The sequence below is a fragment of the Anser anser genome (assembly GCF_964211835.1).
Source record: "Anser anser genome assembly, chromosome: 1".
Lineage (NCBI taxonomy): Eukaryota > Metazoa > Chordata > Aves > Anseriformes > Anatidae > Anser > Anser anser.
This window is the reverse complement of record NC_139720.1, coordinates 48,448,116-48,470,135: the sequence shown is the minus strand read 5'-3', so window position 1 is coordinate 48,470,135 and position 22,020 is coordinate 48,448,116. Positions and strand designations below refer to the sequence as shown.

At 40.7% G+C, this 22,020-nt stretch overlaps 1 protein-coding gene across 1 annotated transcript in view; it reads left to right on the top strand.

The window, feature by feature from the left end:
- PLXNC1 (plexin C1) overlaps window positions 1–22,020 on the top strand; it is a 71,885-nt gene that overhangs the window by 18,672 nt on the left and 31,193 nt on the right. The window contains exons 5-14 of the mRNA XM_083821496.1: window positions 2,899–3,013; window positions 4,016–4,160; window positions 8,923–8,992; window positions 10,334–10,409; window positions 10,529–10,585; window positions 14,743–14,882; window positions 16,027–16,206; window positions 17,516–17,603; window positions 18,516–18,722; window positions 18,831–19,022. Coding sequence (XP_083677622.1) covers window positions 2,899–3,013; window positions 4,016–4,160; window positions 8,923–8,992; window positions 10,334–10,409; window positions 10,529–10,585; window positions 14,743–14,882; window positions 16,027–16,206; window positions 17,516–17,603; window positions 18,516–18,722; window positions 18,831–19,022 — 1,270 coding nt within the window. The remainder of the gene's footprint in view (window positions 1–2,898; window positions 3,014–4,015; window positions 4,161–8,922; window positions 8,993–10,333; window positions 10,410–10,528; window positions 10,586–14,742; window positions 14,883–16,026; window positions 16,207–17,515; window positions 17,604–18,515; window positions 18,723–18,830; window positions 19,023–22,020) is intronic.

Here is a 22,020-nt window from a genome sequence, read left to right as displayed (position 1 = left end):
ATAGCAGGGCTTCATTTTGAAGACAGTATGAACTCAAATCCGGTATTTTGATGAAAAAATATGCATATTTTATTACAGATGAAACAAAATGTTGCCAGTCTTCCCATGTCTACTCTGTCTTCCATAAGGACAAATATATAAATTCCTCTTTTCCCTTAAAATCATTCAAAACAATTAGTCATAGCATAGTGTGATTTCTCCTAGTGTTTATAGATTTTCTATAGATGAATCAGATTTACCTGAAGTATGTTGAAATTATTCCAGTACAAGGCACTGATGTTTTACGTGTATTTTCAATATGGAAATAACACAGTATGTCTATGGGTGCCTGAAATCTGAACCTGAAGTTCCATAGGGTATTTAAAGCAGATGGTGCCCCTTTGCCTCTCATGGAAGCCTCAGAATCCTGCTCTCTCAATTTGCTCTCTTCCCCCAGTTAATTAATTAATCTCACCCTCTGCTTTGTGTCTTGTCTTGCTACTACGTCTAAATTCTCTTTTGTGTTGGACAGGGTCTGGGCTACTCCACCTTTCCAAGAAAGCCAGACTGCAGAAACTTTCAGCTACTTTTGCTGTATTGATATTTTTTACTTTCTTAGTATTTCTCTGAATTTGTATGTAAATTTTCAGAACCATGTGATTCACAAATAATATTTATCTGTTGTATGCATTACAGCATGCTTGCAAATAGTGTAGATTGTCTCAAAATAGGAATACAACAAAATAATCTCATCCTTAAATGAGTGGACTTCTTGTTACTCTTGGCTTCTACAGGGCAATTGTGAAAATTTATGCTGAGAGGCATCAGATGCTCTACTTCCCCTTTTGTGTCTGTTTCCTATGAAATGACAATTTTCCATTGCCAATTCTTTGAAAGTTAAACATCAGCTTTTAGAGCAACAAAAGACAATTTTTTTTTTCCTGGCATAGACAATTACAGACCTTGGTCCTAGGTGATAGTACATTTTTTGCAATGAAATTGTTAGATTCTTCATTGTAGTTTAGGGAAGCTGGCTCCCTCCTTGTGTTGCCCTGGCAGCCTAAGAATGTAAATATCTTTGTCCTGAGATGGTTTTAAATATTCAGCTTTATCAACTGTTTTCTTTTTTAATATGTTAATATTAGTGTCACTGAGATGTATGTGTTTATTTAGTGCCAAGTCTGACAAGTACATTGCCTTGCATGGTCAAGAGTGTGATCCTCAGCCCATCAGAAACTTTTGGATGCCTCTCTGCCATGCCTCATTGCCAGTGAAAATTATTTATATATACGTATTTTAGCATCTGGTTTATGGACATGAGTTAATGACAGATCCCAACCATCCTTTGTAGTTCTAAAGCTGGTGCTGATGGACCTTTGTGATCTCAGTAAGCTGAACAGAGATATAAATGAGACTTAAATTTGTCCTGATTGTTAGCCATTCTTTCAATTTCTGACGGTGTAGTTGTGTTCTGAATGTATTCAGATGCAAAGCTCCACCAGGTTCTTACATAGCGGTTTCCTCAGTTAGACCACAAAGGAAGTGACCCCGTGATTAACTTCATTGCTATTGCCAACATCTTAATTTACAGAGAAGGTGGCCTTAGGGTTTGTATGGTTTGTGGGGTTATTTGGGGCATTTTGGAAAGTGGTGGACATGTTTCTTGAAAGTCTTTTATGTGTTATTCCTTCTGAAGAACAAAAACATTGTGAAAAACGTTCAAACAGTGAGCTCCTCATGGAAAAATTATACCAAGGTCCATGCTCTGCAAGAATGTCCACATTTCTAGTTTTTAGCAAAAGAATAGTTCCCTAATAAACATGTCACTGGTCACATAATTGAAGCAAGACATGTTTCTACCTTTTGTAGAAAAATATTATTATTAAAGCATTAAGTATCACATTTATGAATATTCAAATTAATATTAAAATATTAAGTTATATGCATTTGGGAGTAACTTGTCTTTACTTGCTAGCTATAGGAAATTACTTGAAGTTAATCTATGAATAGTTCATTAGCTGTTCGCACCAGACAATATTTTAAAGATTCATCTTTCAGACTCAGTGACTGTCCATGTAATTTGTATTCCAATATTCTCTTTTTTATTGCATGCTTTAATATGTATTATCCTTACAGTACTTATATATCCTGGTATTCCCTCCTTCTTACTTAATTTTGTGCTGTTGTATAGTTTTTCTTTCCTGCAATTTGACGTTTACAACATTTTTGTTTACTTTTTGCCATCCTACTTCTGAAATTAATTTTATTAATGAAGATGGAGAAATCTGTTTTGAACTACCTTTTCAAAACAGGTGTTTTTAACCAAGAGCAAAGATTACCATTCACATCAGTGGACAATAGAGGTGATTAGGAAAAAGAATTCATCTCAGCTCTACACATTTGAAGCGTAGCTCCACATCTGAGCTTCGTCTCCATCTCCTCTTAGTCTTATTGGAGAGAAGCAGCAGAATCTATAGTGTGATTAATTTCATATTTGTGTGAAAGTCTAAAATAACTTAGGAGAATCTTACCCTGAAAGAGCATATTTCTCCCCATTGAGTGTAGAGTGAAAAGGGGTCAGATCTAGAGCTGTACAATGAAGCAGTTGAAAGTGGGGGTGATGTATTCCATCTCAGGCTACCACGTCCGTTGTTACTGGCTAAGTATCTTGTATATGTTTAAGTTCCGTTGACTTAATGAGGACCCTAGAGCATATATCAATGGAGAGTAATTTATTCTGATAAGCAGAAGATTTTGTTGATTGTTTCCCTGGAGCTTTTTGCAGTTTTAACCATATTCCTGTAAAAAAATCAATAGTGTTGCTGTAAAAAATCAATAGCATACTAAATAAGTTGAAGTACAGTGTCTGAAAAAAAAGCCATCATAAAGAAGCTAGTATAATTTTATGTATAATTTTAGGTGCACATTAAAAGAAAATTGTACACGTTCAAACAGCACAAAGGGTTGGTATAACATTTCACATGCACCTGATAAAGATCTGAAAATCCTGCTAAGTTTCCCTGCCAGAAGTCAGGTATGTATACCCAATTTTATGTGTATTTGTTTATTGTGACTTAAAATGTGTCATTTTGTCACTTACTGCAGCTTCCCCTCTTTTGTCACTACATTCCATATACATGTCCTTCTAACCTCAACAATTGGCGAAAGTACTGGAAATCTCAGTATGCTGAATATGTAGATCAGACAGATGTTCTTCTCCTCTCCCATAAAGTGTATCTTGAAGCTATACTTCATGATGTTGACTCAAAGATTCACTATGCTGGCAAAGAGAACTATTCCATTATATCACTATCAGCTATTTTCCTATTTCCAGTGAATATGGATTGAGTGCATTATGTAAGTTCTGAGCTTGGTAACAAGTTACAAAACATTCACTGGGGCGCATATGCTAACACAAATGCGTCTTTAAGTGCTTGATATTAGTATTTACTCAGTATCTGTTCACAGCAAACATAGCCTTGAGTATTTGATTATCAAGTATTGTGACCGGCCACTTAATCTGCATGCTATTGTTTCTGGTTTCCTGATTGAATGCATTAGTGTGTTCATATTTGTAAAGCACTCTCAGCGAGAAACAAAGAATAATTAATTACAAGACAAATTCTGTTTCATAATTAAGTGCAGTTTGGATATGGATGCAAATGTAGGCTCTCTGTGAGGACTTGTTATGTTCTTGCTCAAATATTTTGAAGGCATTATAACAGCATGTAATACTTTTATAGCAAAATTCTTTTTTTTAGATCAAAAATATTCCAGAATGCTCCCCTCACATACCTTAGAGATCCATTTAATTTCCATAAGTAAGCAATGCTGTTCCTTTCAGGACTCTTTGTATTGTTTTTCCTGTTGGGAGTGGGCCTCTCCTTGGAGAGGCTACCTAATGAATTGTCTGCTTCTGCCACAAAAATTGTCTTTCCTGCATTTCATAGTTTCAAGTTTTCTGTAAAAACGAGATGACAAGTTAACAATTTTTACAAGAAATATATTATATTTTTATGTTTTTATTGTTTTATAGGTCGCTGTGTCTACAAGCATAAGCAAAACCCTTACTTCCTGTATGATAGAAATTGTAAAACCTATTGAAATATTTTGTGAAAATGTAGTGCTGAAAAACTCGTCCTGTTTCTGCAGTCTAACTACTCTGGTGACAATGGATCATGGTATGTTTTAATATTACATTTATTTAGTACTTATTCGCTGTCTTTTATTGCTGAGGAGAACTGAGCACAAATACTAGCCTTATGAGTATAATAGTACGTAATACTCTTTATTAAATGTCATTGAAAAAAAGTTCCTGTTCTGTCAAGTGATTTGGGTATGCTTACTCTGTTCTTGATAATTAAATATCTGTTAATATGGAATCCTCCCTAGAAGTAATAAAACATATTAACCTATAACTAGAAGCAGCTTCTTCAAATAAGCCTATAGCAGTGCAGTCTCTCGGCTTTGGGGAGTATGTTTACGTGGTGCAGTTAGCAGCTGTGTAAGGAAACTTCAGGTAGCTGCAGTGACAATCAAGCTGGCTGGAGCCATGGAAGCAGTGTTGTTCCAGTGCCCTGCCTTGACAAATTAACCTATCTTAGCCCTTCTCTCACCTGCAAACAGAATTTGTCTTTGCAACAATCAGTACTGGCATAAGTAAGAGGAGAATCTGTGAATGTCTGTACAACAAATAATCTCAACATTCAGTGAACCCCTCGGTCAACCTAGCTTAGATGCTTGTAAGAATGGAATTTTCCCAATTAGATGATTAGTAGAAAAATACATGGTTCAAGGGCAATTTGGCTGGTATATCTTTTTGAGTTTGACTTGATTTCTTTAATCTTTCTGAATTACTGGTTGAATCCATTTGCTATTAATAATTTTTGTACTACTTTGTTCACTGGTAGTTCTCAATTAGAGACGTGAGCCATTTGTACTGGATGCATAGATTGTGCCATCTGTTTTGTGCATCCTGTGGGAAACTTGTCCTGGAGAAACTGGCTGCTCATGGCTTGGACAGGTGTACAGTATGCTAGGTGAAGAACTGGCTGGATGGCTGGGCTCAAAGAGTGAATGGAGTTCAATCCCGTTAGCAGCCGGTCACCAGTGACGTTCCCCCAGGCTCAGTCTTGGGGTTAGTTCTGTTTAGCTTTTTTGTCAATCTGGATGAGAGAATCGAGTGCACCCTTAGTAAGCTTGCCACCAAGTTAGGTGGCACTATCGGTCTGCCTGAGGGCAGGAGGGCTTTGCAGAGGGATCTGGATAGGCTGGATCAATGGGCCGAGGCCAATCCCATGACATTCAACAAGGCTAAGTGCGGGGTGCTGCACTTGGGTCATAACAACCCCAATGCAGCAATACAGGCTTGGGGAAGAGTGGCTGGGAAGCTGCCCAACAGAAAAGGTCCTTTGGTGCTGGTCAACAGCTGGCAGAACACGAGCCAGCAGCAGGCCCAGGTGGCCCAGAAGGCCAACGGCATCCTAGTCTGCATCAAAAATAGTTTGGCCAGCAGGATGAAGGAAGTGTTTGCCCCCTTGTACATGGCACTGGTGAGACCACACCTCGAGAGTATTGTGTTCAGTTTTGAGCCCCATGCTACAAGAAAGATATTGAGTTGCTGGAGCATGTGCAGAGAAGAGCAGCAAAGCTGGTGAAGGGACTAGAAACCTAGACTTATGAGGAGCAACGGAGGGAACTGGGGTTGTTTAGTCTGGAGAGGAGGATGAAGGGAGATCTCATCACTGCCTACAGCTACCTGAAAAGAACTTGCAACAAGGAGTGTGTTGGTATCTTTTCTCACATGACAAATGATAGGACACAAGGAAACAGTCACAAGTTGCAGAAGAGGAGGTTTAGGTTGAACATGAGGAAGAATTTCTTCATGGAGAGCATGGTCAAACATTGCAATGGGCTGCCCAGGAAAGTGGTGAAGTCCCTATCCCTGGAGGTACTTGGGAGATGTGTGAATGTGGCACTAAGGGACATGGTCTAGTGATGTGACTCAGTTGATGGTTGGACTTGATCATAGAGTCATGGAATCATTAAGGTTGGAAAAGACCTCCAAGGTCATCTGGTCCACCCATCCTCCTACCACCAATGTCACCCACTAAACCTAGTCCCTAAGCACCACATCCATCCTTTCCTTCAACACCCCCAGGGACGGTGACTCCACCATCTCCCTGGGCAACCTGTTCTAATGCCTGACTGCTCTTTCTGAGAAGAAATGTCTCCTATTTCCAACCTAAACCTCCTCTGGTGCAACTTGAGGCCATTCCCTCTAGTCCTATCGCTAGTTATCTACGAGAAGAGGCCAACCCCCAGCTCCCCACACCTTCCTTTTGGGTAGTTGTAGAGAGCAATAAGGTCTCCCCTGAGCCTTCTCTTTTCCACACTAAACAACCCTAGTTCCCTAAGCCGCCCCTCACAGGACTTGTGTTCCAGGCCCTTCACCAGCCTTGTAGCCCTTCTCTGGACACACTCCAGGGCCTCAATGTCTTTCATGTAGTGAGGGGCCCAAAACTGAACATAGGAATGGTCTTGATGATCTTGAAAGTATTTTCCAACCTAAATGATTCTATGATTCTATGATTAAGCAATAGAATGATCTGGTAAATTACTGAATATCTGGACTTTTTGAGCTGTTCTCTAGGTTCTCAAAGTTGAGATGATAATCCTTCACAGTGGAGTCTTTTTTGACTAACAGGAGTAAAATATCCCCCTTGCATTGCTTCAGGGATCTATATAGAAGCACAGGGTTCTTTTATTACAGGTTGTCCTTTCACCTTTTTTAAGTTACCTATGTTAGAATACAAAATAGAATAGAGGCAGATTCCCTGGAATATTGGGACTTCAGGAGCTTATCCACAGCCTTTGCACAGGAAAAACTCCTCTGATATCATATATTTTTGTGTGCCATGTTCCTGTCTGAGAATCAAGAGGAAAAGACTTTTTCCCTAGCAGGTGACAGCTAGGCTGATATGCATTGGGTATTCTAGACTATTAAGGTGGCTTTAGTAAACATTGTAAATGGATTTTTAAGGACAAAAGCATTAGAGAAGAAAATATGTCCTATACTGACCTAGTCCCAAACGCCATGCTTTCTTGTAGTTATGGAGTTCATTGTCATTTTGGTTCTGTGTCTTCCTGGACTAGGGCTTTCTCTTACTCCATTAGCAGGTCTTCAGAATATAGTATTATGGAAGCCTGGTTGCCTTGCTTGTATTTTGTGCCAAAGATGAGTGCTTTTACTGTGTTATCCAGAAGGCTGTGAGCTTAGCTCATGCCTGCCAGTGTTACTGCCATTCACATGTTCCTATGAGTTATGTTAGTGGGTAATAGAAGTGTGGGAGTTATGCTGACTGTTTATAGCACCTCGTGTAAAGTGACCTCAGTCTCACCAGAACATGCATTTGCAAAATTCCTTCAGGTATCATTTCTTGAAAAAAACATTTTGAAAATATCTGCTACTCAGTGCAGTCGGATGGATTTTGAAAGGTCATCCCAGGCCATGCAGAAAGCAATAGTTTTTTATTTTGTTTTGTTTTGTTTTGTTTGTTTGTTTGTTTGTTTGTTTTTCTGTTAATTTCAACAGAGACAAAATCAGGAAACCATTTTTGACTGTGTCATTTTTAAAGTATTTAAACTTAGAAGACAAGCTTTGCCAGAAGTGGTAATTTTCTTGCTTTTACTGATTACTCTTAGTAAAATACTGTTTTTCAGTAGTTTGTGGTTTAAGACCCGTCTCATATAATGACCTAGGCAAGTGATTTGGGCAATTTTGTGCCCAACACGTCAGATTTCTGCAGATATGTAGATTTCTGGAGATGCAAATAGGTGTTTGGTGGAGGATTTCAGAGTGTCTGTGTGCACTCATCTACATCTTCAAGCATTGAAATACCTTTAAAAATCAGACTCTTTGCTTTCCATTTAGTAAGGTATTTAAGCACATGTACAGTACCAAAGGTTGTTTCTGAAAAGCGCACAAGTGACCTTTGCAGTAAGCACCCAAGTGCCGTGCTGGCATGTGGAGCTAGGAGATACTACTGATTTAGCAGTTTAGATGTAGCCAAAGCTGGTTTTCATCTGAATAAGCCAGCCTGTGGTAAGGATAAAGCTTTCCCTACCTTTACAAGGTGGGTATGCTTTAAATCTATGTAGCTTTCCTGTATTAAAAAACTATCTGCTTCTTAGCATAGAAAAGCCAGAAAGGTCTGCGCACATGGGTTTCATTTGATCTCAGACAGCCATTCATTCTGCAGACGTACACATCTGCAGGCACACAGATGAAAGAGACCATGGCTTAAGTGGTATATAGCTAACTCTGTTTTTCGATGTGGTATTCTGCTCATGGGAGAAGATAGTCTTTCATTCCACAGCTGCCAGCGAATTGTCGGTATAGTAATTACTAGCTGAAATAATGGCAAATTGACTCATGCAATCATAAAAGATTTAAATAGGATGAAAATTGCTACTGCATAGATTACAAAAGAAGACTCTGAAACCAAGTGAGACAGAAAGAAATAGAAGTACAGTATGTTGGGGTGTCTTGCATTAGAACAGTCTGTTATGTTAGAACGTTTGAATTCAGGGTCTGGCTGTGCCACAGGTATACTGTATGTTCTTTAGGAGATGATTTTACATTCCCACTTCACAGTGGCATTTCCTTATCTGTATCTTTACAATTGCATTACTTGTCTATATTGTGCATAGGTGGCATCAAGCTAAATTAATGAGTGTGTGTATAGTCTTTAAATAACTCAGCAGAAGGATGCTATGGAAGGATAAAATCTAGTTATTTTTATCAGTCAAAAGTGTGAGGAATATGTGTGTGAGAATACCATGTAGAGAACAGCTGAAGGCATATGAGTCTTCAAGTCAATTATTTTTTAACAGGTATTTCTTGTAATATCCAGCATATGTCTAACAGTCACATTTTTCCAGATTGTCTAGTCCTTGAAGCATCGCTGTCCTCGAGCTCTTGGAATATCACACAAACATTTCAGTTGGAAAAGTAAGAGCCTGATTCCTATTGAAGTTCTTTGAGGGGTTTATGTGTGTGCACAGGAAGGGGGGTATGAAATATGATTGTTCTGTTTTTTTGGTATTTATTAAGGAAATACATTCCACTAAATATACCCAAATCCCTTTTCTTGGCCCATTTCCTCCTTCACCTCTTTTTTTATTGCCCTTGAAGAGCTGCTTCTTTTGATGACTCTTATTTAATGGGACCCTGACAGCTGTAGGAGAGGCATTATAATGGCTGAATGACAAATGTTTGAAAAAATAATAAAGGATGCCATAATGACATTAAGAACTTTTTTGTCTGTATGAGAAAGGTGAGCCTCTGATACTCAGGATAAGACCTAAGTCAGAGAAATCAAGAGATTTTTTGAAAGTAACTTTATGGAGCTGTTTTTTGATGGAGTAGGTTGTGATTTAGATGTGGTACATGGGTAACATAAATACAATTAAAACAGAAAGTAACATCAAATCTGCTAACAGTAACAGTAAATACCTATTGTTCTGTACACACTATTTTTCAGAGCCACACTTCTTGTTGAGAGGTTGCAGTAGAAATCATTTCTGCCCAGTATGTGACCTAACCCTTTATGATTTTTGGTTGTTAAAACTTAGATGTGACTAACATGTACTCTAGGTGTCTGCAGTGTTTCACACCCCTGTCCTTTACAAGGAGCCTAATTTATAGGCACCAGTGATGAAACTGATCCCCTGCTTTTTGGGAAGTGGCACATCACTGCCCAGCCCCTGAAGCAACACAGAGAAGGAGCTGTCTTCCTCTAAATCACAGCATTTCTCAGCATGTGTAGCCTATGCTACTCTTCGCTATCCTCTTCGCTCATTAATGCATAGCAAAACAATGAGCTTGTCTCCAACAGGCATATTTTTTTGGAAAGGGGAGACAACAGCAAACCAACAATACTTGCTAATACTACACACACAGAATAGAAGTTCAGGAAAGCTGTAAAAGAATCGATGATGGTTTTCTTTGTCCTTTTCAGGATAGAAAGTACAATCTGGCCACTTATATACCGGAAAAACCACATCAAAATGAAATCCAAAGTGCTCTGTCTGCTTCACGCTTTTTAGAAATGTATGACTTTCAGCATCTTAGCGCAGATGATATTTCATACTAAATTTGTCCTCAGAATAAGCAGAACAGAACAATAGGCTTGGAGGGTAAACTCAGGTTATGTTTTACACATTTCATTACATGCTTGCCAGATTTTTCTCTTGCATTTGTGCTTTTTTCTGTCACTTGAAATTTCACATTCATGACTGACTCTAGATTGAGTCCCTGTGTTTTACAAAACCCTGTTTTCTGTGTTACCAGCTGCCCACGGTGTATAAACGATGGTGAGTGTGCCAGCTGTAAATGGACGCGTGTCTCTTCCGCCACTGCCTGCCAGGTGAAGTTTGTGAGGAAAGCTGGAATCCCCTGTGATACCTTTTCATTGTATTTTTTTACATCTGAGCAGTAATCTATCTCTTTCTTGTCCTGACATGGAGAAATGCTGATTTTTTTCAGGATAGTTGCAGCACCACAACTGCTTCCCAAGGGATCGCCACTGCGCAGAAATCAGAGGTAAGTTAGCCTTTTCAGATCAGCATTGTTGAAGTAATGTGGGTTGGAGAAGAAATTTATATAAAAATGAAAGAACTTTGAAGGAAGAATTGAGTTATGGAAGAGGAAACAATTTGTTGTACAAAAAGATAGTGCAAAACTTGGATTAGTGCTATTTTTCTTAGTGCTTGGACGGTGCTTAAAGATTCCAAGTTTTGGAGTTTGGATCCAGACACTGAGACAATAAGCACTGCAAAAGTCATGTGCCTAGCTCTAGACGCAGTATTTGCAATATTGCCTTAAATGCCAGAATCCACGTGTACTGTGTTTAGGTGATCTAGTGACAAAAGCCAGTGGATCAGCTGGAGATGGAGCTACCCTCCATCCATCCCGCCCGAGAAGGATCATTGGAAAGGAAGGAGTGTTGCTGGTGGCAAAAGACCTTTCTGAACCTGGTTGTTTGGTTCTCTTCTGAAATCGTATAGAGTGTGTGAACCTATCCCTTTTTTTTCAAATGACAGCCCTTTAATCATGAGGTTATCCCTTCATTCTTTATGGTACCAAATGTATTTATTTTTTGATAAAACTGAGCAATCTTGTCATCAGTGGTTGCTTATAACATACAGGTGTTAGGAGAGAAATGAGTAGCGAAGAGAAATTTGACTGATGAGTAAGTGCATAGAGGTTTGCTGCCTACACTTCTGGGTTTCTGCTTTTCTGTGAATGATAACATGGTTGGTATAAATAGGCACTGTGTTCTTATCTCTAAATGTTTCATTAGAACTACACAAACTTTTACATGTGAAGACAGGAATTACCTCTTAAATCCAGCAGTTCAGCTGAGGTGTCTTAAACAAGATCACAAAATCCGTTTTGTTTTCTGCAGAGATGTGTGGGATTGCAATACTTGGGCTTCTGAACATTAATATTCTGGATTTGGTGTGTATACAAGCATTAGTGCTGGTGAAAGAACAGAGAAGATTCTTCTTTGCTCTTCTTCCAAGTGCATTAATTTGACATTGGTAAATAGTTGGAATTGCCTGGGAGATGGCTTTCTTCCACATGCCTTATCTGGGAAAGACAGTGATGGACAAGGCTCTGAAAGCACTAGAGGCAATCCAAAGACAGATGTTTATTTAGATGTGATTGAGCCATTCAGAGGGCTTGAAATTGCTTTTGAAATCCTGCTTTCCTTTGGCTGCTGGTGCTTTAAGGAGGGTTTGAGAAGGAGGTTTTATATTTTCCCACAACCCCAGCCCCAGTCAAGCATTTATATAAATATACTTTATTTTGGTGATGGCAGCCCCAGTCCTGCTCCTGATTCCAGCTGCTGGTTTCCATGCTTGCACCTTCCTCCCCTTGTGCTGCAGCAGCAGCTGGACTGGTTGTGCACATGCTCTTGACAAAGAAACTGATTTGGCTGGAAATAAATGTTTTCTTTTGGCAGGTTGTTTCTCAGCTGGGTTTAGCTGCGTGATCCAGGTCTTTGTGTGGCCTTGGAGTCCTGCACCAGCGCTGGTGAAGGAGCAGCGCAGGGACAGGGATGTGCTCCCCGGGGTGTTAGAGGCTGATTAAACCGGTCCACTGCCAAACATCTCGCTGTGACCTGCAGCCACGCTAACCACAGCTCTGAGGATGTGTCTGTCACTGTTTACAAAGCCCCAGGGAAGCGCTACGCTGTCCGGGGATGGAGGCTAAGTCTCAGCAGCACAGAGCTCTATCGAAGCTGACAGGGTGGTGCTGATTTACATCACCTGAGGACCTGCTGCGCCCTTGCTGCGTGTCTCTCTTTCATCACCATGGCATCTGCGTGCCTCACAACTACTGGTTTTTATAAACGTCCTCCTGCCTCTGCTGTTTCCCTTCACTCTCGCTAGTGTGGTCTCCTCCAGCCACCCAGTGGCTGTGTGTGCAGGGGCTGAGGGGGCAGTGCTTCGGAAATGAGCACCGCAGGCCCAGCCGGCCCGCGAGGAAGTGTTGCCTCTCCCACATTCAGTGACTAAATCCAGTTTCTTTGCTGCTGAGGAAGGTGTCGCAGACCACCGCAGTCAGGTCAGGACTGTCCAGCGGCCGAGGCCAGCTGGCCCCAGAGCTGCTGGTGTCTGCCTGAAACCACAAGTCTGAGGTGGGGCCCAGCGAGGAGGCTGGCGTTGTGTCACCGCAGGGAAGGTGCAGCCGTGCGGTGAAACTTCTGGGTGAACTGTGCTCGCCGCAATTTCCAGCTAGCGTTAAAAAAAAATTAAAAAAAAAAAAAAAGGAAAGAAGGAGAACAAAGCATTCTGTACAACCACACCATCGTTCTCTTTCTTGGCTTAGAGGCTGGCTGTAAGCTGAAGTTTGAGGAAGCCTCGTTTCCTGCCTGCAGCACCTCTGGGTGCCCTGTGTTTCCTCTCCGGTGCTCGCAGTCCCGACATAGCTCTGGGGTCTCTGTGTGCTTGTGAGATACTGAACAATCCTGTCCTTCAGGGCTCCCTGCTGCTTGCCTGTGGGAGTCCAGAAGCTGTTTTGGACTCCTTTATGTAGTATTTGGCTGCTGGGTGTGTGTGAGGATACTTGGGTTCCTCCAGTGCGCTGGAGGGACAGGACAGGACATAGCTGTAATAAAGCACTGCTGCTTCGCAGGCTTCAGCCTCTCAGACTTCTGCCTCATTCATGCTCCTCGCTTACCAAGAGTTCATCTGATCCCCAGGTCAGGGTGGGAGTGAACTTTCCTCTTCAGCAGTTTGTCAGGCATTTGCTTTGCCCTCCTCCATTATTCCTGTCAGAAGTCACCTTGGAGCGAAGGAATTTCTTTAACAAACTCCTTACTTTTGCAGGCCCTTTGGCCCTGGCCTTTGCCCTCTCTTGCTCTTTCCTAAGGGAAAAGCTGTGGCTTTAGGTCAGCTGTGACAGGTCTCACATTTTTTCTGGGGTGTTTCAGTGTTTGTTGGGCCATGGCAGTGCATGGGGAAAACACCACAGGGTCCTTTCTGAAACAGGCAAATGCTGTGTTTGCAGAGGATTGGAGAAGGGATCCAGGTGGTCTCCTCAGGCCATGAGCCTGAAGTCTTGATGCTGCTCTGGGACATGAAAAGATGAGTGGGGAGAAAACCACTGTGGCAAGCACTTCCCTAGCTTTCCTAGAGGTTTTGCACCAGCTCTATTCTCAGTATCAGAGAGGTTGAGCTTACCCATCAATGCATCCACAGGCAAACTCAACAGAAATCAAGTTAATCACAAAACACTAAAAACTCAAACTGGTCGTATGGGCAGTCTAAAACCAAGCTAGAAATCATTTGCCTGAAAAGGTCCCAAGCACTGTGATTTCAAATGAGTGTTTTCCTTTTTTTTTTTTTGGAATGTTTTCAGTTTTCTCTTGATGTCTGAAAGATGCACAGAGAGGAAGCTGACTGTCTGATTATAAAACTGGGGAAGCAGCAAAACTGATTAAATACGAGATGCTGTCAAAAGCATCAAGCAAATAGACTAGGAAAAAAATCTCTGTTCTCGGTAGTAAGTTAGAGTAAGTAAATGGAAAGATACAAAAAAAAAGCCCAGTTTAAAAATTGGCCATGTTTCTTTAAGACAGACAGCATCAGAGAAACCTAGGGTTATTCTCAAATGCAGACATAGATTTGTAAATTTGTTTGCATCAAAATGAGATACCAAAAGATCTCTGCAATTGTGCTATACCTTCATGTCAAAGTATGACTTTGAAAAGACTTTCTAGTAAGGCTCATTCTGGGCTCTTTCTTGACTTTTCATTCTACGGTTTGACACTGCTTCCCCTTTTCAGGTCAGGAGAGATGCCTTCATTTGTTTCTCAGATCTCTCACAGTGACAGCACCATGGTTTTTGTCTCATGTTGTTTCATAGTTCTTCAAGGGTCACGCTAAATGTGTCATTTCAAGCTGAGTTTTTATGATACATACCTTCTAGCATGTCAGATTATGATTCCTTTTGGCAACTTTGTTATGAGATAAATTGAAATATAAATTATGTAGGTAAAAATAGTTGGCTTGTAAAGAAGTTGTGATTGACAGTACTTCCCAGGATCAAACTTAACAAGATCTGAAATTAATAAGAAAAATATATCTCAGTGCTGTCAAACCCACATTCCTGTGCAGTGGTTGTTTTTGCTGCTGTTTTAACTGCCTAACCTTTTTGTAAACAGTCTGTTTTGCTTTGTTTTCTAATAGCATATCAACATTCATTCCATCGAACCTTTGTGGATTTCTACATTAGGCAAAAGTGAAATAACAGTCAAAGGAGAAAACTTTACGCGTGCATCGGGCATAAAACTGATTCTGACGGGCATCAGTGGCTGTAAACCAGACATGTGAGTTAGCACAGCTCTGAAAAGTACTACTGTTTACTTTGCATAGTGTAAATTATGTTTTTATACCCCAAACTCCATTTTTCCCTAGCAATACAGTTGTGTGAACAGTTGTCATGGACCTCTTCTCAGCGGAGGGGGATGCTCTGCACTCCTTTAGTTAGTCTTCCACTTTAAATTCCTAGAGGATGGAAATGAATGTGGTGTTTGGGTACAATACAAGGGATGGCGTGGGTACGTGGCCGGTTCTCAGTAGTGGTTAGGACAGGTCTGTACCTGTGGCCCTCTGGTCTTGCAGCAGGCAACAAGAAGTTAGGTCACAGGAAAGCCTTGGCATTTGTTTGGCTCTCCTTTGCTTCAGAGTATCCCCCATATATTCTAGGATTTGGCTTGTGAAAGCACAGACACCATGCCAGGAAGGGAATCTCTCATGCAACAGCTTGTACTTTTCTCTGCTGATGATTGCACAGTGTAAACCCCTAGATAATTAGGCTATCTTATTCTCAATCATTTTCAGGTGCAGCTGCAATGGCTGCCTGTGATTACCAAGTCCTTTTTACATAGCTCGCACTTGAAAAAGTATTCACATAGTACAGCTCAATTTTTACTTCAACCACAAATTTACTGGGGACTACAGAAAACGAAGAGAAGGAGAGAGAGGGAGGGAAGGACAAGAGAGAAAGGGGAAGGGGAGACAAAGGGGTGGGAGAGGAAAGAGAGAAAGGAGGAGGGGAAGGAGAGAAAGACAAAGAAAGGAAAAGAGGAAGAGAGTGAAAAAGAAGAAAGGAAAGGAAACTGAAGGTTCTCATTCTTGACTAGCTAATGAACCATGTTGGTAGAACAAAGAAGTAAAAAAAATAAACAGCAGAATGACACATTACATTACATATCCTTATCCCAAGGCTGTGAGACCAATATCTGTACCATCTTGTGTGATTATTGTGACACACAGCAACTTCATTCAAAAGATGCCCTACTTTGTCTTTTCAACTCCCTGCTTTCCCTTTTCACCTCCATCTGGCAGCTCAAAGATTTATTCCTCTTCTCTCCTCATCCTTTGCTTTAGGTTATAGGCTTCATGCAGTAACACCAAATGAGTGGCTGAATCTGTGATTCAGCATCTGTGACTGTTTTCTCTCTCCTCCAGCATTAAAGTTAGAAATGTGCTAAATGATACACAAATGACATTTGCTCTCCCACCAACACGTAAAGAGGCCAAAAGTGTATGTATACAGGCTGACGGGAGAAAATGTTCACCAGCAGTAACCCTGCATTATGTTTCACCGCCGTCATGTTTTGGAATCACACCAAATACCTCCTGGATCAGGTAAAGTGTGTCTTTCCATACTTTTTATGTATTTAATAAAATGCAGTTCCACTGAGTCAACGAGTGTCCTTCCTTGGCCAGACTGCAGCTGATGGGAACTTGGATGACTGCAGTAACCTGTTGTGGAGGATGAATTTATACTGGTGAACTGGTTTAACATTTAACTTACAATAGTCACAATAGCTGCAAGACAGATCCTGTGTTTTGTAGGATTCCATAAACTTCCTCCTGTTCACCCCAAGTCTCCATGGTAGAAGTTAAAAATAGTCTCTTCATACTGAAGCTAAATCCAAAAGTTGGGGCAGCACACACAAATTCAAACTCAGAATAACTTTGATTTCTTGGTTCTAATATACACTTCACCTTTGAAACAGCATAAAGTATCAGTGAATTGAAAATGAAGTTAAAATTATCTCCACTGAAGTGATAGGTGCAGACTTGCTTTAGTATGGGGTTACCTAAAGCCAAACAAGGCCCTTTCAAGCCTCTGCTGTGTTCTGCAGGAGACTCTCAGCTCTGGTGCCAGACATGCAGGGCAGTTTGAGACATTCTCAAGCACAGTGTTGCACCTGCCTGTCCCTCTGCTGCACAGCAGAGTAGCAGAAGGGATTTTACCCACTTTCATGTTCTCAATCTGACATCTTGGCATCAAACACGGGCAAGTGTGGGTTTGAGGTAATGTGTTGGTCTGGCAGCTGCAGCAGCTGAGCAGCTAGAACACGTGCCCTCACCTCCAGGTGAGGGGCAGTGCAGGCAGCTGGAAATTAATAATACCTTAAACCACTCCAACTGCGTTCAGCAGAGATGCTGGGCTACAGCCCTCAGACACAAGCACCATTGTGTGTGCTGAGACAGATGGTCTGAATACTGCCAGGCATGTTCCCTGCGAGGTGCCTGGCACCATCGGTTTGTCCTGAGGAAAGCAAGAATTAAGCACAGGCAGGGCTGCTCTAGGGCAATGAAATACCATCATGTTCTTTCCTCCAGACAGAATATTAACTTGCAGTATAGTTCTTAGGTTGCATGAACAGAAAACAAGATGAAGAGTTCTTGAAAAGAAGTATGTGTTTGTGTGCTATCAAGTCATTTGGTTCTGTGCAAAAGCATTTATCATAACATTATGAAGAAAGAATGACATTACGCTATATAGCTCAAATTATCTTGTCCTGCAGTTTGACTTTATTGTATTGCCTGCTACCAGAGCAAAATGCATGAGTAATTCACAGCTAAAGCTTTAATGGGGGACTTATGTGTAGGAAAGCAGATAATTTAAACCTTGCTACTGCCTCCCCTCCCCTTTTTTTTTCAGTGGTGGTCGCAAAATAACTGCAAGTGGTAGAAATTTTAATGTGGTGGACAGTGTGATTATTTCAGATGACCAGAGATCAAACCTCACCGTAAGTCTTAATCTCCTTTACAATACCAAATATAGGTCTCTTAAAGGATTAGGTTTTGTTCCTAAGGTTTTAGGAGGATCTCAGTATTTTGCGAATGCTTAAACACACTAAATGTGAGGCATTCTACTGAAATAAATATGACCACTTGTAGGATTATGGTTGCACATATCCTCAGTACAGGATCATGGATAAACATAAGCTACTCTTCGGCATGATTCCCTGTGACATTTTCTGTGCTCTAGAAACTTGTTCCAAAACTGTCCTTCTTGAGCGACCGTCCCCAACCTCCAGCTGCAGGTCTGTTGGAGGAGGGGGTCTTGTACATCTCTCTGGTTTTGTGCTGAGAACTCAGATGGTGCCAATGCCTCAGCAAGCAGGAGGTGACTGAAGCTACTGTTGAGATGAAATCCGAGGCTCTGAAGCGGTGGGCACCCCATTGCCTCCTGGTCTTGCAGCACAAAGACCAGAAAACAGCAGCACCGGGCCATGGAGTTGCCTGTGGGGCGAGTGTAGCAAACCCCCCTTTAACAGGAGCAGGGGTGGGGAGAGGCAGTGCTCAAGGGGTGCTGGAAATCTTGTCCTGCTTGTCTCATATGACCTGCATTAAGGGGAAGGAAGGAGAATTTGCTATCACTATTCCTGTCTCACTGCAGGAAATAGCTGCCTTGGCAGTGTGCAATCAGCCTTAAAACAGCGCACAGAGAATGTGATAAATGTGCTTAAAGGCAGACACAGGCTCAATGCAGAAACTTTCTCAGGTGCTCCGCACGCAGCCATGATCACAGAGAAGAGGTTTACCAGGTATCTGTGTGAAGTCAGGAAGGCTTTAAAATGATTTTTAGTGCCTCTGTTTGTAATTGTACCCACCACTGAGTGCTTAATGACTGTTACAGCTTGCTATTGCTTTTCTAGGTCTCTAAATGTTCTGGAAATGAATCTGAATATCATTACTTAACACCAAGTCTGAGCCATGCAACAGAGGGTAAAGTTGTTGATATGATATTGAAAGTGGAAACTACCTTTATACCATGTGTCAAATTACACTATCACCCTGACCCCGTGTTCATTAACTACCAGCTGCACACTGAGCTGGATCCTGATCTGGAATTAAAAATATATGTAAGTTTGAAAGTAATAAACTAGAATTCCTTATTTATAATATTGAGGGTTATTTTATGTCTTACCATATTTAGTGACTGTTTTTTATCTTCAATTTTTTCCCTCTAGAAAGAAAATGACAACCTGAATATTTCTAAAACTGAGGTAGAGGTTTATCTGTCATATATGAATGGTACACAGACCAAAAAGGTATGGTTCAACGTCCAAAATATTACCAAAAAACCAGACCGTAGCACCATACTGTGCAAATTCAAAAGAGAAGGAACAGACAAGATTGACTTTTCCACTGTGAAAGTTTTTGTAAGTAGATTTCCCTTTTGTTGCAATTTAACAGTGTTTGGATGCTTATGTACTAAATTTATCATTAGTGCTCTGATCATGCTCTTTTGGTACTTGCCTGTCTGGTTATATTCCTCACATCTCAGCATGCCTCCCTAGCTTAGGTACCACTAGCAGTACTGGGTTAGCTTGCTGCCTGGTTGCTGCTGTAGTGCCAGAAGTAGTCTTTGCAGGCCAAACTGAGCTCCCTGCTGCTGAGCTCCAGGAGAGCAGTAGCTTGCCACACCTCTGGCTGTAACACAGACACTGATGATAAAATATTACTGGGATCGGGAGTGCCCCTCATCTGAGATCTGTAAGCAATCTGCTGCTGCAATGTGGCCACGAAGAAAAGGATTCTGTCCTCCTGTTCGGTTTTCCCCATTAAAACTAAATGAGTATCTTGAACTGTGCATAGTAATCACTGAGACACAGGAGAAAGCATTTCTGGATGAAAAAAAGGGGAAATTTCAATGTGCACCAAGGAGGCCAAAAGACTATGAACATATGGCACAAAGCCAGGCCCAAATATAAGAACATTAGCATGGATGTCAAAGCTAAATGGCATCTTAAGATATTTGCTCCATGAATAAGATGAAGAAATGATTTTTTTTTTAAATGCAATCATCACCATTTATAAGGGAGAAAAATGATGCCAGACTTACTGCAATGTATGGTGATATAAAACTGGTATAATACTGAAATAACTCTATTGACTTCAAGGCATATGGCACACAGCAAAGATTAACGAAACTATTCTCAATTCCATATCACTGTTAACTGGTCCCCCATCTGTGGATCCTGCCATCTGAGCCAGTTATGGCGTGGAAAAGTCTTTCTGAGATTGGTGTTGCGTTTTAGTATTAGTGTTGCCTTGCAGTATCACATGCCCATCCTGCAAGCTTCATAGGAGTAACCGTCATCAAAAGGTCACCACTTCACTAAGGCAAATCAAATGCAATAGCTATAATGTAACCTTTTACTTCTAGTGCCTTAAAAACACTTTTTCCAACATCAAGAAAAATGTAAAAATAGGATACATAAAAAAAAATCACGTGTTTTTTCAATCATATAAATAAATCATCATAGATGATAAAGTTTCTATGAAAAAAAGGATAAGGTAGGTACTAATGATAACCTAGGTATGGTCCATGAATAAATGTCTCTCTTGCCTGAGTTTTCAGTAAGAAAGAGGTTATTGAGTGTTGGCTCAAAGATAGGATGATCAGTCAGAATGGAGGTGTCAGAGAAAATGCCATTCTTGTGACAGAAGCAAGATTCAGACAGATCAAGGAGCTCAAGACAGGAAGAGCGGGCTCATTCTTACCACAGCACTGAGAAAGAACTGGCACGTGATATTATAGACTTGGTAGGAAAGACTCAAGAACAGCAAATGTACGATCAGTGTTTGAAAAGCAAACAAAACAAAACTTGATGTAGGTTTGATGATTTAATCCTAACTCTGTGTAAAGCTTTATAATGTATTTTGAATGAGAAGCTCTTGAAAGACCTGGAGGAAAATGGAAAATGAGATAATTGTCAACTTCTTTTTAATAAAAGCAGATTATGCTAAATATTTTTATTGGGTAAGATGAGCGATTTCCTCAGAAACAAAAAGCAGTAGTTCACATGTACCTGGAAGTTACAAAGTAAACTACTTAATGCAATCATTATGAAGACACTAGGGATAAGAACAGCTAGATACTGTGTATGGGGAGCTGGTTTTGGGCAATGCTGGTTTTCATACAGATATTATTTAATATCACTAGTGAATTGAGCACAAAAATAAGGCATGTGCTAATAACGTTTGCTGATGACGTAAAGCTCAGAGGCCTTACCAATCCAGAGGATGTTTTATAATATCGTGCAGGAGGAATGAAATTAATATAGGAACAAGAGTCAGATGATTTCAGGTATACCATATTTAGTCCATGATTCATAAGCAGAATAAATAGAAGATAAGGAAAGAAATGGGGCCACTGACTAGGAGGGTTGTGGTGAAGATTAAAGATAATCTAAGTATGACGTGAAAATTAAATGAGTGTTTTGCCTCAGTTTTCAATAGGCAGGAATGAATAACAGGAATTTCTTCTTTAGGAGTACTTTGGTTGGACATGACAGGAGGAGAAAGGCAGGTGTGTTGGTCATGGAATGACTAACATGTTTAGCCACCAATGTATTGCAGTCTTACAAAAGGCAAATGGGATTCTAGGAAGGCTCAGACCGAAACTAATTTGTGTAAGAACAGTGAAAACATGTAAACAAACAAGGAAAAATACATTTGATGGAAGAAATAGACCTGTTTTGTCTTCTGTGCTTTGTAGCCCTAGTTTCTTTGCTTGCTCTTGTCCCTGTAGCTGCAATGTGACTATCCAGTTGGCAGTCTCCAGCTGCCCTGGCTGCTCACATTCTGTGACAAGCCAGTGAATGAATCACCAGATCTCTGCCTTCCCTGCTGTAACCCAAAATAATTTCAACCCAACTCTTCCTTTCAATTATCTGAGGCTCATTTCTATCCCCAGCACTTGGTGGTATTCTTCTTCTGTGTTCAAGTGTATTTTTACTTCTAGTCTGTTTATAGTCTTAGCTACCCTTTACTTAAGTGTTTTCACTGTCCTCTTGGAGATTCTCCTTTGCAAAATTTCTTCTGCCATAATTATCAGTGGTGAATGCTTTAGTTCGATGCCTGGCAGACTTCAGTGTATTCCTGAGAACTAAAGTCTGTCCTGCCTTTGACAAGGCCAGTGGTTGTTGGGGAATGTTGTACGTATTTTGTATATTGTATTTGTTCTGAAGCTGACCTTTGGGAACACCCTGCAGTCCTACATGAAGAGGTTGAAACATCTGCAAAGAAATGAGGAAGAGGACTCTGGTCCAGGGCCTCTATCACAAATGTTACTTTTCTCGTTATCAGCTTGGGTCTTACCTTGCTTTTCTGCTCAGCAGATTAACGTTGTGAGTGCAAGGAAATGCTTTTAGC